General features: G+C 39.1%; 1 protein-coding gene across 2 annotated transcripts in view; it reads left to right on the plus strand.

Moving 5' to 3' along the window:
- Positions 1 to 15,761, plus strand: part of Rapgef5 (Rap guanine nucleotide exchange factor 5) — a 235,315-nt gene that overhangs the window by 181,654 nt on the left and 37,900 nt on the right. For both annotated transcript variants that reach the window (XM_028880927.2, XM_037210915.1), the window contains exons 12-16: positions 5,347 to 5,425; positions 9,901 to 10,045; positions 11,271 to 11,368; positions 14,057 to 14,087; positions 14,995 to 15,073. In XM_028880927.2, the coding sequence (XP_028736760.1) occupies positions 5,347 to 5,425; positions 9,901 to 10,045; positions 11,271 to 11,368; positions 14,057 to 14,087; positions 14,995 to 15,073 (432 nt within the window). The remainder of the gene's footprint in view (positions 1 to 5,346; positions 5,426 to 9,900; positions 10,046 to 11,270; positions 11,369 to 14,056; positions 14,088 to 14,994; positions 15,074 to 15,761) is intronic.

Genomic DNA, 15,761 nt, shown 5'->3' on the forward strand with positions numbered 1-15,761 from the left:
AATAAATAAATAAATAAATAAATAAATAAATAAATAAAACAAGCAAAAGACCAGTAAGAAACAAAAATTGCCCAAACAAGGCAAAATGAAAGAAAAAGTCCACAAAAAAAATGCCATTGAGGTTTTTTGTTTTGGTCAACTATACCTGGGCATGGGACGTATCCTGAAGTTTGGTTTCTGTACCCAGTAAGACTCCACTGGAGAAAACTGAATTTCCCTTTGCCATCTGGTATCAGTTGCAAACAGCTTCTTGTGTAGGGATGGGACCCCCTGTCCACGTCCCTTCCTCAGTGCTGTGAGACCCTGGTTGGCTTGAACCGGTGCAGTCACACGCGCATCAGTCCTGTTGTGTCCTAAAGACGCTGTTTCCCTGGAGTTGTCCGTCACCCCGGCTCTTAGAATCCTTTGCGTCTTCTTCCACGTAGCTCACTGAGCCTTGAGGAAAGGGTCTGATGACAATGTTCCGTTTAGGACCAATCTTCTCAGGTCTCTCAGGCTCCGCACCTTGTCCGGCTGCGAGTCACCGTGTTAATGTCTGTCTACTGTGAGAACAAGCCCCTCTGATGAGGGCTGCACAGTCACTAACCTTAGGCGTAGCAATATATCATTAGGTGGCATTTTATTGTCACATCTATTTCTTCAGCGGAATAATAGTAGTAGTTTTTCACCTAGGCCCACGACCTCTCCAGTCTCAGAGTTTTGGCCACCTTTTCAATGTCAGGAATGGGGTTCTTTTGTTATTTGTTTTATTTTATTTATTGGGGGGTGGCAGTTTTTGTTGGTGTTGTTTTGTTTTGTTTTTTGAGACAGTATCTTACTACATAGTCTTAGCTTTCCTGGAACTCTCTATGTAGATCAGTCTGGCCTTAAGCTCATAGAGGGCTGCCTGCCTCTGCCTCCTGAGTGCCCAGCTGTACCTTAATTTTTAAAATATAGTAGTCCGTGATAGGAAAAGCTCTGTGTCATATCAGCAAACCTAATCATAGACCTTGATTTTAGAGCCTTCTCTGTTAAGGCTGTGGACTTGAGCTGCATATTTATCAAGTTACGTGGTACTTAAAGCCAGAATTCTTTTTGCTTCCAGTGTTAATGATTATTTGAATGTAACTTTTATGCTATGAAAGGAAAGTTAAAGAATTAGCTGGGTGTGGTAGTGAATGTCAGTAGATCCTAGTGCTCGGGAGGTTGCAATAGGAGATCAGGGCTAGGGTTCTTTCTTCCACAGGTAACTTGAGTTTGACACCAGCCTGGGCCATGTGAGACCCTGTCTCAAAATACAAACAACCACAAAGTTCAAAAGCTGCCTTAGAGGTACACTTTTGAGGAACGGGGGTTGTGGAGGACATCCTTAGCATGCAGGAGGCCCTAGATTCAGCCCCCAGCACCTAACCTAACAAAAGCATGTTTTGTTCTGGTAGGGTAGAGGATATTCCCAAAGTCTGGTGAGGAGCCAAGAATTCAGGATTAAATTTAATGACTCAAATTCTAAAAAACAGGGTGGATTTTTTTTGTATATTAATACCTAGGAATTCATAGATTTAGAAATCAAAATGAATACATCTCTTTATCAGAATGTGAGTGTATAAATTTGTTTAAATGAAAGATGCTTTTATGAATACAAAAGTACTTTTCTGCCTACATTCTTAAATTACTATTAATTAAGCACTATGTAATATAATAGATAATTACTGTGCTTTAATATGGATGCTGGCAGATTTGCTAGTCTTTCTAAGTAGCTATTGTTGCCTAATAGTCTTTGGGGAATCATTCATACAGCCATTGTGGCTCTAAAAAAAATCTCTAAATACCAGTGAGACAGACATTTTTGAAGCATGGATGATATAAAATAAAATGTACTTTTATTTGAAGTGCATCATTTTGATTATAGTTTTGTTCATATCACTCAACTACATTCACAATCTTTGCAGCAGAATAAAGGAACGCTTGTTCTGTGAAGGAAAATTTTTCAGAGCAATACAGTAGCTTAAAAAAAGGAATCTGATCTATTTACTGGGATTTATAACTGTTCTGTTCATTAGAATTTTATCTGGAGATGTTTTTATGTGGCCTTATTGTTTTTATTTTAATTAATATTTCTATGACAGATAATTAGGTAAAAGCTGTTGAATATTAAATATGGTCGTAGCTTAGGGGGAAATAATCATTTCTGGGTCAAAGCTTTTCACAAAATATTGTGATATGTGAGCTGATTAATTGAATTGAATGCCAAGTGGGTTACCACCATCCAACCAGACTCTCACAGTTACTCAGTTCATTATCTGAGGTTGTTCGGCATGGAATGGCTGCTTATGTCAAAGTTAATAGTGTTCTTTTTAATCTTAGCTACTAATGGAGTAAATCTTGATTAGAAAATAGTTCCTACCTCATTAGATCCAGCTGAGTGTAAGAATATCTCGATCTGTCTGTCACATGAAGCCTTTTTCTTGAAAAAAAAAATTGAGTTAGCCAAGCGGCGATAGGAAGCAGAGGCAGGCAGATCTCTGTGAGTTCAAGGCTAGCCTGGTCTACAGAGTGAGTTCCAGGACAGCTAAGTCTACACAGAGAAACCCTGTCTCAAAAAACAACAAAAACAAACAAACAACAAACAAAAGGGTAACAGCAAGTTGGGCCAATGATTTGCTAGCATGTTGCAATGTGACAGAACATTGGAAATCTGGACTTAGAGTCAATTTTAGGTGCTATTTGTCATATTAGTTGTTTTGATAAAGAACACTATGGCTTATAAAAAAGTCTTCCCTTTAGTGCTGGGGATTGAACTTAGGACTCTGTATAAATATTATAAATATTTTTTACTAAGAAGTCCAGTATAGTCTTTATTAATTAGTACCTTGGCTCACTTTAATAGCTTCTTGGGATTTGAAGGCAGACTCTGCCTAGGAAGGTGGCTCTGTGGGGAACGGCGCTTGCTACCCACGTGTGTAGGTCTAAGCAAGAATCCCCAGTATCCATGTGAAAGCCAAGCTTAGCTGTGTGTGAACCCGTAACCCCAGTACCTCGGTCACTGTTCTGCTGCCGTGACATCACACCACGACCACAGCAACTCTCATAGAGGAAAGCATATTGTTGGGGCTGGCTTACAGTTTCAGAAGTTTAGTTTGTTATCACCATAGTAGAGAACACAGTGGCACACAGGCAGACGTGGTCCTATCCTAGAGAAATAGCTGAGAGTTCTTTATTGGGATCCACAGCAGCAGGAACAGAAAGAACCACTAGGCATGGCTTGGGCCTTTGAAACCTCAAAGCCCACCCCCAGTGACACACTTCCTTCAACAAAGCCACGCCTCTTAATCCTTCTTAAGCAGAACCACTCCCTGATAATTAACCATTCAAATATGTGAGCCTATGGGGGCCATCCTGATTCAAACCACCACAGGCAGAGGAGACAGGACTGATGCTGCTGGCTGCCACCCTAGCTCCAAGTTCAGCAAGAGACACTGTCTCAAGGGAATAAGGTGGAGAATGATAAAGTAGGACATCTGATGTTTTTCTCTGACCTCTGCAGGCATACACACACACATACACACACCACACACGCATCCCACATGCACGCACACACACATGCACACATATACATACACCACACACACTCACACAACCTTTTGAATATTACTGTCCACAACCATCACCTAATGCAGATTAGAATTACCTTACCATTCTGTAACCAAGTCAAAACTAGAAACAACCCTGTGACTGATAAAGAACTATAGATGTCATCTTATTAGAGTGGGATTTTTGTTTGTAAATACAGCCTTGCTCTTTGCATTCATCATTTGTTTTTTTGTTTTGTTGTTTTGTTTTGTTTGCTTTTCTTTTCTTTCAAGAGCAAATGTAGCTAGTTGTATGTAACTAAATTCTGGAATTTTTCTTTTGTTCAGTCTTCACAGAGCTATGTAGTAGACAACTAGTCATACCTAGGCATTTATTAAAGTATAGATCTTGGACAGCATAACCTATTCACTGTCTTAGCTCAAGCTTCTCTAATGAAGGCTGGGAGGCTCAAGATCAAGGCACTGCCTGAGTCAGTTCTGAGGAGGGCTTGACCCCTGCTCAGTTTGTCTCGCTGTGCTCTCACATAGTAGACACAGGAAACAGGCACTCCAGACCCCTAAAAGGTCACTCACCTCATTTATAAAGGATACACCCTCTAGACTCCATACAGTCCTAATTACATGTCAAATATTCCACTTTCCAATTCTATCATGTTAAGGGGTAGGTTTCAGTTTATGAAGCTGGAGGAGGTATCAGTCTTCATACATAATTTCATTACTTTCATAGTTTATTAGTCTTTCATACAACTAAAAATGTTCTGTTCACAATGTAAAAGATAAAGAAATTAAAACATGTTGTAAAATGAATGTTAAAGAGACTAGGCAGAGAGACTTATGTGAAGCTCCTTTGCATTTTATGTATGATTTCTCTTGCTTTGGAAATTGTGTTGGGGGTCAGAGTTTTCAGCCCCATATCACATGTCAACTTAAAAAAAAAAAACTCCCAAAAGAGGGATATTAGGAGGTTTTAGGATGGGGGACACAGAAAGTAGGGGAGCAAAATGAACAAAGTGCAATGACTGGTTTGTATAACAGTGTCACACTGAAAACTATTATTTTGTACATTAACAAAAAATGGAATTAGGAAGAAGCGGTTTTTGGTTTGTTTTTTTTTTTTAGGCTAAAATTTTAGGTTCCTGATTTTTACTGGAGTTGGGTCAGTCTCTCTTCACCATAGTAAGGAAATCCTAAATCCCTTTCCCAACTTTCTTTTTTTGTGGTATTGATACAAACTTAAGGTCTCATGGGTACTAGGCAAGCACTTCATCTACCATTGAACCAACTCCTTACAGATGTGTTTGAAAGGCAAAGGTGAATGGCCTTGGGACCTGGTGTGTGTCTTGTGGGTTTGCTTATCCTTATTCTTGCCCTAAATGAAAACGAATGGCTTTGTAAAGTCTTGCTGTATCAGAACATGAAGGCTTCACTTTCTGTACAACTGGGGTATATACTCAGAAGGCTTAGCAACTTCATATTTTAAAACACATTATTTATGCACTGGTTTTTCATAAACACCTCTACTCTCAAATATAAGGAATCTCTTAGTAAATGGAATAATAATCACATATTGAGAAGACTTTGTCAGAAGGAAGAAGACTTGAATGTTTGAAGTGTTCCATGTAAAGGATTTCTCAAAGTTTATCTTTAATAAATAGTGCCTTTGTTGGTGGAGTCTCACTCTCGTCCCCGTCAGTCATCATGTTCCTGCAATGGACACTACTCAGGTACCTTTTGGTCCTGTCTTTGCTCACACTGTGTTTGTTTTCTTCCTTTGCAGAGACGCTCCTTGATGACTTCCTTCTCACGTATACAGTATTCATGACAACTGATGACCTGTGCCAGGCGCTGTTAAGACAATATCCTTCATTAACTTCAGGATGCTGTGCAGGCTTCCTCTCAGGCAGACTCCCCGCATTACCACTAACTGCCTTTCTTAATTTACTCAACCCCCAGTGAAGTGTGGGTGTATTAAATATTAATGTAGTGATATCCGAGGTGAAGATGAAATGAGACAGGACACACAGGGGTAGCGGGGAGTGCAGGGCTGCTGTCTTCCCATTCTGTGCTGTGGGCAAAGTGTTCTGTTTATATCATGTTTGCTTTATATCTGCTTCTCGTGGTTGCTTAGGGAGCTGGAAGTAAGCTCGCCTTCCAGGTAAATCCAAGTGAACAGGTCGAGTAGATCAACAATAACAAACAGTAAGTATTTTTATTAGAGAATCAGCAATTTAGAGTTAGACCTCTTGTGTATCCACCCCACCCGTGTGTGTGTGTGTGTGTGTGTGTGTGTGTGATGTCATATTCCTGGGAAAGCATCCCTGGACACCCAAGCTGTTCTTCCCCATAGGAAATTACTTTCACCCCTGGATGCAATTGTCATCTTTTTGGAGTGTTTTCACTCACTGCATACTTTCCTCAAGTGCCAGATGGGATTAGAAGGTTAATCGCCAGCTAAGAAAGCCTTAAAGTTTTACTCAGTAACCAGAGAGATGCTGCATTAAAGGCCATAAGCCCACATAAACTGACGAGAAGTATCCACCAGGGCTTCTTGCCTCACCGTGCTTAGAGAAGATGCCTCAAAAGCAATTAAGTATTTAATAAGTTAATTTAGTTAATTAATTTTATTGCTAATAGTAATAAAATTAGTTATAGCCTTTTAAGCATTTAAGAAAAAAAAAAACTTTACTGCTTTTATTAAACCAAACTAGAGATTCCATTTCAATCTACACAAAATGTTTAGGAAAATAGAAAGCCAAAGATTTTATTAAATCTAGTGATAATGGCCATTTAAGATTCTTTTCCTGCTAAATGATTGTTATATGTCTCCCTACTACACTGCATTTAACCACATAAAAGAATACTTTAAAACTCCATAAAGTGTTTAAAATAAAATATCTCTTAAAAAAGATATGACTAAGTCTGGTCTACAGAGCGAGTCCCAGGACAGCCAAGGCTGCATAGAGAAACCCTGTCTTGAGAAAACACAGACAGAAAAATTTGACTAACCCAGACTTGGTGTCACATAACCATAATACCAGCATTCAGAAGGCTGAGTCGGGGAGATCACTGGCTCCAGTCCAGTTGGGCCTGGACACCTGTCTCAGAAGGAAGGCGGGGCTCAGAGGTAGTTCAGTAAAGCTTGAGAATCTGAGTTTAGTCTCCAGAACGAAGGCAAACGTGCTAAGCACAGCGACGGGAGCTTGAATCCTGGTGCTAGGGAGGTGGAGACAGGCAGAGCTCACTAGCCAGACAGTGGAGCCTGGTGGCAGGTCACAGCCTTGTAAAGACCCTGTCTCAAACAAAATGGTAGGTATTGCCCAATGAGTGTCATTCATGGTTGACCTCTAAACTCACCTCCAGGAGCACACATGTGAACCTGCACATACACACAAACACGTGTCCACACACAAAACCAGAAGTATTTATATAGATATAGATATATGTCTGAACTAGAAATAACATATATTTATACATGTGAACAGTTTTGGCGCTTTACTGACGCCTCTGACTAAGCAAAACTATAGATACTTTGACATTTTCTAAAAACTGACTCGTAAAACTGATCTTAAAATGTTAGTTTTTGAATTTGAAAATTTTCAACAATATACAGATTTTTCTCACAGTTTCCAAGTGGAGTGCTGTTTAAAACAAATCAGCAATTATTATAAGTTTTTAAATTTCTCCTTTAGATGTATTTTGGAAAAAAAAATCTATGAACAACCTTCATCTACATTTTAATGCTTACCTACTCTAATGCGGTCAGTGCCCATTAACTGTAAGAATTATGTCCTATAGCAAATTATATATGCCTTCAAACAGCTGTCTTCAGCTATGATCCTACTGTTATTATTATTACCACTTAATAATTTAGTGCCCCTGCAGATGTTTCCAAAGAATGTCTGAGGGTCTCCTTGGGTATTAGTGTTTTTCAGTCGTTAAGTAGGACATTCTATGCAAAATTTTAGTTATTTCTGCAACCTTCTCATTATTAAAGTCCCCAAATGGAAAACATTTTAAACCACATGTCTTTTTGCATGACTGCTTTTGTTTCTTGCCATCTGTGAAATCACAATCAAAGCTATGACATCCGTGTTTAATCACAAGCCATTCTGCTCCTGTCTTCATGAAGACGCCTGTTACATTCCACTACTAAAGAATGATCCAGGTCATTTTTGTTTGTTTGTTTTTCCCCATGATTTTTAAACACTGTTTATAGATTGGAACCATTTTACAGTGCTTGGATATTTTATATGGATATTTTTATTGTAATAGGATCAAATGGCTTTTGGCTTTTATCATAGTAAAGCACATTGTTTAAGCTTATAGCCAGGGCCAGCTAATATTCAGTGCATTACAAAGACCCTGCGGCTCACCCAGTGCCCTTCCCCCACCACTGCATTTATAAATCAGTATAATTAAGCCTGAGCAAAATATAAAAGAGCCTATACCCCAGTACAGTGAAGCATAAGAACAAATGCAAATTTAATCAGTAAGTATTCTAAAAGATATTGCAGAAGAGAGAGATGGCTCAGCAGTTAAGAGCACTGACTGATGTTCCAGAGGACCCGGGTTCAATTCCCAGGCCATCCAGCGTCCGATCACACCAGGATTTAAAAAAAAAAAAAAAAGATAGATACATATATTGCAGGGAACATGAAGTAAAATATTAATAATGATAAATTGAGAATAAAAATTGAATACTCACAGTCCTGAAATTGCTTTATTATGCTGATGCGTGGCTGTGGGACTTAATATGACTAGAAGAGATCAAAGTTGTTGGTGTTTCTCAGCTGGCTACATCTTCCTCCTTGCTAGCCATTGTTGGAAAAGAACACATGTGCAAACAGACATAGCGTAGAATTAACCTTTTCAGTTGCTTTTCAAGAGAAAAACTAAAAGAAATAGGCACTTTAACAGGCAATTTTTGTTTGTGTGCATGGCTGACTTTAAAAGTGGCCACAGTGTATTCTTCCAAGTTAGGGAGAAAGTGACCGAGTCATGTTTTTACGCATTACAGAGTCTGTGAATAGCCCTTTCTGTTTTGCAGCTGTCCATCAGTGTTAACAGATACACGGTCTTGATGAACCATCTCCCAATGCTTTCTGTGTCCTGTTAGACTTTCAACACAATCAGGACCGTCAGGGGCTGGGAATGGTGGTGAGGTGCACACCTGTAATCTCAGTTCTTGGGAGGTGGAGACCAGAGGATGAAAAGTTGAGTCCAGCTTGTGCTACAAGAGACTTTGTCCTGAAACAAAAAGAAAAAAAAGAAGGAATGAGGAAAGAAAAACAGAGATGATCATTTTGAGGGAACAAAGAGTAAATGAGTTTAGACAGTGCTGAGCACTAGTCTCATTCCTAGTCATCCAAGCTTGCTACTTTGAAGTTATTTTAATAATTACTTAACACATGGTCATTATATATAAATTAGGAAATGATAATTAGTAAAATGCCTCAGATATTCTCAAATCTTGCTGCCACTGTAATCATCTATATGTCTTTCTAACTAATTAAAATATTCATAGAATTATTAAAATAGTCATATAAGCATGACTATTAAAGTAGAAAATGCTGTTGTTTTCTTGATTTTTGTGCTCAACAATGTACTGTGAATGTGCATTTCCATATATGTATTGATCCCATTCTTATGGCTTCAGAGTCATTTATTTAATGAACATCTAATCATTAATTTAACTGACTTCTTGCTGGAGCACTTGGCTAACCCTGGTGTGTTTTAAATTTACTCTAACGAAGATGACAATCTGCAACCCTTTTTACCTGTGTCCTTGCTCGTTCATCTGCTTCTTCCTTCATGTAAATTCTCATTTGAATCAGCTCACAAATTGTGTTCCAGACAGCTGTGCTCATCTGGAACAACTTTAGAAACAACTGATTTTATAAAATATAAATTTCTGAAGATCAAAGATTCCCTGGCTTCCTTCTGATGTGCCTCATTGAAATAGTATTCACCTGTGTAGTGAGATGGCATCTTCTTTGGAAGCTGCTCTTGATGTCTGTGGGCCACCTCGTGTGGCTTTGAACTGACATTAATCCCACGCTGCCCCTGGGACTCAGCAGCAGCTGCAGTGTGAGGTGCAGCCCTCAGCTGCATGGCCTCCCGCTGGGGATGCTTCCGTCTGTTTCTGGGTTTGCTTTCATGCTTTTCACAGCACACCCTCTGCTCTCCCTGCTCAGGTTCTGTTCTTTCACCTTTATATGGTTCTAAATTCTTTGGAAATTACGCTTTAGCCTATTTTGTAAAAACTAGACCAAATGGGCCTTTTCACATTTTGTATTTCAACAACACAGTGTTCTTTCTTAACTGTTTGCACCTATTCTGCTAAGAAGTATCAAGGGGAAGAAGAAAACTCAGATGTCCCTTGTCGGAAGCGTAAGGTCTTACATCTGGTTTCGCAGTGGATTGCTCTGTACAAAGACTGGCTACACGAAGATGAACATTCAAAAATGTTTCTAAAGGTATTCCAACACTTTCGGGTATTTTGATGCCAAGTGATTGGTTTTATTTTCAGCTATATGCCTCAAAAAAAATCTCATTTTTAGTCATTTAATTTTTGTATGTCAAATTCAGTGAAAGTATAAATTTATTATGACTTCCAAGACCTGTCAATCTATTTAAATAGGAACTTATTTTTTAAATTTTAAATATATTATGAAAAACAATGTGTGAAAATTTTTGTATGCACTAATTTTGTATGATATATTTAAATAATGAGAATTTTTATTGCAAATTAAATAAATATGATAAACTATAATATATACTTTAAAATTTAATGTTAGATTTATGATAATGTTAAAACTACTTTTAATTATATTAAACTTTTTTAATATACTTTAAAATTTAATGTTAGATTTATGATAATGTTAAAACCAACAACACCTATATAGGCAAACAATACTTAGATAAACATTTAAAAATCATCTTAATCATATGTATATTATATCATGATATGAATTTTAAATACATGCTGTATTGGAGAATTATATTTGAGAATAGATATTTGACAATAAACTTTGAAATAGTAACAATCTGAAAGACACTAACCTAGATAAATCAACTTGTCTAAATATTAATAGTTTACAATGTGTATTTACCATGGACAGGTCTCTTGGAACAGAGAGTTTAACTTATTTGACCACTGTATTGGATGTGCAAATCAGTACAAAGAAATTACCAAGAAGTCTGCTTTAGAACAGATAAATACCTAAACCAATCCTGCCTGTCGTAGAGGAAGTGGCATTGAACATAAAATTCACCTAGCCATCCCTCTGCCTTAACTCAGGTTATTTTTCAAACCCACTGGTTATTTTAATGAATATGTTTTCCTCCCAGGTGTTCTGTTTTGAGATCTAAACTACTCATGGAAATCTCTCGTAGCCAACTAAGAGATCTGTTTCCAGCATCCCAGACAGGCATCCTTGAAAAGCAGCCTCAGAGCAGTGCCAGGTGGTTAAGTGGCTAACATGAAACTCCTACCTAGTCCTGAATCCCACCTACTTCCTGGAGTGAGATAGCCATTACCTGAGCCTTTTATTTTGGTGGTGGTGCTGGGATTGAACTCGAGCTCTGCACATACTAAACATGTACTGCCACTGAGCTCTGGCTGGCCTTGTCTCCATCTTAGTCCTTACAGAACAGACCATAAATCTAATGATGCGTTTCCTGTCTCCACCCTCTCCCCAGACCATATATAGAAATGTGCTGGATGACGTCTATGAATACCCAATTCTTGAGAAAGAATTGAAAGAATTTCAGAAGATACTTGGGATGCACCGCCGTCAGTAAGTATTTAGCTTTCCTCCTAGCAGTTAGTGAATACAATAGCAAATGTAAAAGTTTAGGCTGTCATGTATATAAAGTGAATGTTCTTTAACATCTTAACCCCAGATTTATCTTGATTACTTAATATTTCTAGTAGTAAATTGAGTGTTTTTATTTTTTATAAATAAAAATAAAAGAACACTAGTCATACTCATTGACTTTTTTTTAAGTTTTCTATGATAAAAGCAGACTGGGTCATGAGTACAGTCTGAGTACATAAAAACAGTGTTCCTTTATTTTAAGTCACATATTTAGCTTATTATTTAGGGGCTCAGTGCAATCTCTGTGTAATAGGGAAGGAAAGATTTATAAATAGGTTCCAGTGAGTCACAGAGCATTTCATAGACTCAATGTTATGAGATCCCTGAAGTTTCCTTATCTATTTAGAAAGATTGGAGAAAGCCAATTTCTCAAGTGACTGTTGGCATGCCCAAGTGTCCCATAAGTAGCACTCATAAATCTTTCAGATTGCCAGCACCTGGCTTTGCTGGGTTTTAACTGCTTCTCTATTAATTTTGGTAAATGAAAATAGTGAGTCATTACTCAGTTCCAAGGTACAGTCTTTGCCAAATTTATCCAATTTGTAGTGCAGTTGCTTATTTTTAGTAGCATGAAGCAAGTACACCATCAAGTTGAAGATGCTTTTAAAACTTCAGCAACAGTGAGTTCATGTCTCAAGAAATACAAGTTCAGGCCTTTGAGATAACTGGTTTAAGATTTAAAGCCTGAGTTACCTGTAGTAAAGAGGCCCCCATTATAATTAAAAGATGTATATAGGGCAATCTCAGTGGCAAACAGACCATGCATAAACCTTTGTTTCAGTTGTCAGAATTGCACGTTTAGAAATTGGGTGCAAGGTAGACAATATTTTAGAAATGACTGCTACAAACTGTGGTGATCACAGTCTGTGTCATATGAATATATGAATAACAATATTGATGTGAAAGTATAATCAGTAAATGAAACAGAAAAGGAAAAAAAGATAAACGTTATGACAAAATAGTCTCTCCTTTGGATGTGGCTCTGTACTATAAGACAGAACTGTAACAGTTGGAAAACCTTGATGCCTGGTTTAATACACTTAAATACATTAATCGTATCACTGAAATCTAGTACATCCCATTAAAACTTTACATTATAATGGAACATAGTAAGTTGAAATGAGAAAACTGTATTAAGATATGGTTGGGCTGGAGGTGTGGCTCAGGATTAGCAAACTCAAGCTATGGGTCGTCTCCCACAACAAAAGCACACAGAGAAGAGTTGAGGGGCCTTGCTTCTTTGGAATAAGACTATGGAATGTCTTTACATTTTAGGATGAGGCTTGGGCCCCAGTGTTATACGCATTATACTTCCTGAGAATTCAGTGGGTATCTGTAATTAATAGTTCGCCTGTGGTGTTGGAAAACAGCCCAGTGCAGCTAGCTTTAAGAGTAGAGATGGCCTTCAGAGGCACAAAGTGATATTCAGTGATCAGTGAGGCACCTGTCATACTGGAAAATGTCCTCAATTCTGCTTCACAGAACCATCCAGAGGTGATGCTAAGCTACTTAGCGATTTAGAAAGTGATTTCACCCCAAATCTATTACTATATGACAATATGTTTCTTGTTAATACCTATTACCATTCAAATAGGGCTGGGAGAGAAGAATGTGCATGCCATTTATTGATGCAGACTGTTTCTTCAGGCTGACAAGTCCAGTTTTCCTTCTCAATTTGTAGCTTTACTTTCTGCGAGCAGAAAGCACAGCGCATGTGTCCAATAGGTAGCATTTTTTTTTCCTTAGTTCATTTGAAACTTGGAGTGAGATGTCAGATATGTTGTACATAGTAGATTAATGACTAGTGTGTTTTATCTTTTTGTTTTGTTTTTGAGATAGGGTCTTACTCTGTAGCCCAGACTGGAACTTGCCATGTAGTCCAGGCAGACCACCATCTTGCCTCTGCTCAGCCTCCTGGGTGTAGGGATTATAGACATGTACCACTATACCAGCACTGTTTTGCCCTGTTTCATTTTTTTATTTTAATGACATTCATTTATTTATTTGGGTGTGTGTATGGCATGGTATTCTAGTTTGAGTCTGTTGCTGTAATAAAACACTAACCAAAAAAAAAAATTTAGGAGGAGAGTCTTATTTGGCTTAAGATTGCAGTCCATCATCAAGGAAAATCAAGGCAGGAACTGAAGTAGAGACCTGGAGGGACGCTGCTGACTGGCTTGTTCCCTGTGGCTTGCTCAGTTTGCTTTCTTCTACAACACAAGACTACTTGTCCCTAGCTGGCATCACCCACAGTGAGTTGGGCCTGTCCACATCAAACATTATAAAAGCAAAAGCAAAAACAAAAATGCCCCACCAAAATGTCCACAGGCCAGGCTGGTGGAGGCAAATCCTCGTTTGCAGTTCCCTGTTCCCAAGTGTCATATTGACAGGGAGGTCAGAAGACAGCTTTCAGAGCCAGACCTCTCATTTCACGGTGTAGATCTTAAGGATGGAACTCCAATCATCAGACTGGCATTTAGAACTTTTTCCTGTTTAACATCTCACTGGCTCTGTTTCGTCCTTTTTAAACAATGAAATTCTCTACAGTGTTCCTGAAAGTGAGTCTTTCTTCTGTACGAGTCTCATATCTTACCTTTTCCTTTGTAGCACTGTCGATGAATATTCACCACAAAGGAAGGTAGGTAAATGCTTTTATATCTGCAGTGGAGCAGGGAGGGGATCTGGCTTAGAGAGCTTGCCTTGCCTGACTTGGCATTTTTCTTGTAATTAAAGTGAATACTGCCTCAGATCTAACAGGGTGGCATAGGGAAATCCAGGGATGCAGCTGGCCCACACTGTCCTGCCTTGCTGTGTTTCAGGCCTAATTGTATAGGACCCTTGACTTTTTGACAATGGGCTTATTTTGTGATGCATTTTAAAGTCTCAGAACTTCCCCTGCTATTGCCAAACTGATAAAATTTTGAATTTTAAACTGCTTATATCCCTCTCTCTAACTCCAAGTAAGAGTCTTAATTGGAGGATTTTTCCTTACCCCACGAGTCTTTGAAATGTTTCCCACTTTCAGTGTGACAGAGACAGTAGCGAGTGTGTTGTGTTTTCACTGAACTTGATGAGGGGGAATGCAGGAGAGGGCATTGGTCAGTGTATGCAGTGTCTGGCAGAAGGTGGGTAACCGTAGTAACCAGAGGCAGGAGTGTGAAATGACTTTGCAAGGTTTTTCTGTGCAAACTGGAGAAGGCAGGAGCTGGGGTTGCTTTAACTGTGTCTCAGAGCTTGTGCTGGGATGCAGAAAGTGTCTTCCTAAAGAATCGTGGGTGTTTCTGGGGTGTCCTCGGCACCAAATAGATCGAGGGGCTTGTTGCCTGCTGCTGGCCTTGGCCAACCTCCATGTGAAGGCTCAGAATCTCCCCATCCACATTTGTTAATTGAAGTAACTCCATCTTTATTTCTCTAAGATTAGATGGGTAGATTTTATATTTTAAAAAAAAATTATTGGCTAGCTCTTTGGGAACATGTTGTAAACAGCTGTGACTTTCCAAAGGGCAAGGGGACGTTCATTCATTGTTCTTTCTCCCTTTTCACAGAATAAAGCCCTTTTCCACCAATTCAGTCTTAAGGAGAACTGGCCCCAGCACAGAGGAGCTGTGGCCGAAACAGAGGAAAGTGAGTATGTGTACACAAGAGGGCCACCATCCGGAACCCACTTGCCGGCAACTGTCATTTCTAGCCATTTTTTCTCTTGGACAAGAATGTTAATATCAAATAGCATGGCTTTTCTTTCTCGGTTTGAGTGTTAGTTTTGTTAGACAATGCAGTGTTCTTTCAAAGACCAGGGATATTCTTAATTTGAGAAGCAAGAACAGAAATGTGTGCACAGAGCCCTCTCGCACTCTCCAAAATATGCTGGAAATTCAGCTTTTGCCTCCCCAAACCTTCCTTCTGGCTCTGGCTACCCATTGCCCATGGTTTGTGATTGACAAGCAGGGCCACCAAAGCCAGTGTGTAGGGACTTAGCTGAACCAGTCCCTGAGATTTAGAAGAGAAAACCTGTAGAGAATAATGAGAGGATGGGTGTGGAGAAATTCATCTGAGGCTGGTCTGTCACACACCCAGAATGTACTCAGTCAGTGATAGGACTCATGACATCCCTTGTGGGTGGAGGCATTCACCAAGTACACGGGGAAAGGCCTCATTAGCAACCTGAAGGTGCTGGTGTGTTTTCCATGAGACCATGTTATAGCAGAGCCCGTGAGGTGGCAGAGGTTCCCTGTTTGGGCAGAGGTTGAGTCAGCGGCAGGTACCTGTGCTGTTGTGAAGCTTTCCACTCACCTTTCTCCATGTGCTAAAATTC

The sequence above is a fragment of the Peromyscus leucopus genome, chromosome 14 (genome assembly GCF_004664715.2).
Source record: "Peromyscus leucopus breed LL Stock chromosome 14, UCI_PerLeu_2.1, whole genome shotgun sequence".
Taxonomy (NCBI): Eukaryota; Metazoa; Chordata; class Mammalia; order Rodentia; family Cricetidae; genus Peromyscus; species Peromyscus leucopus.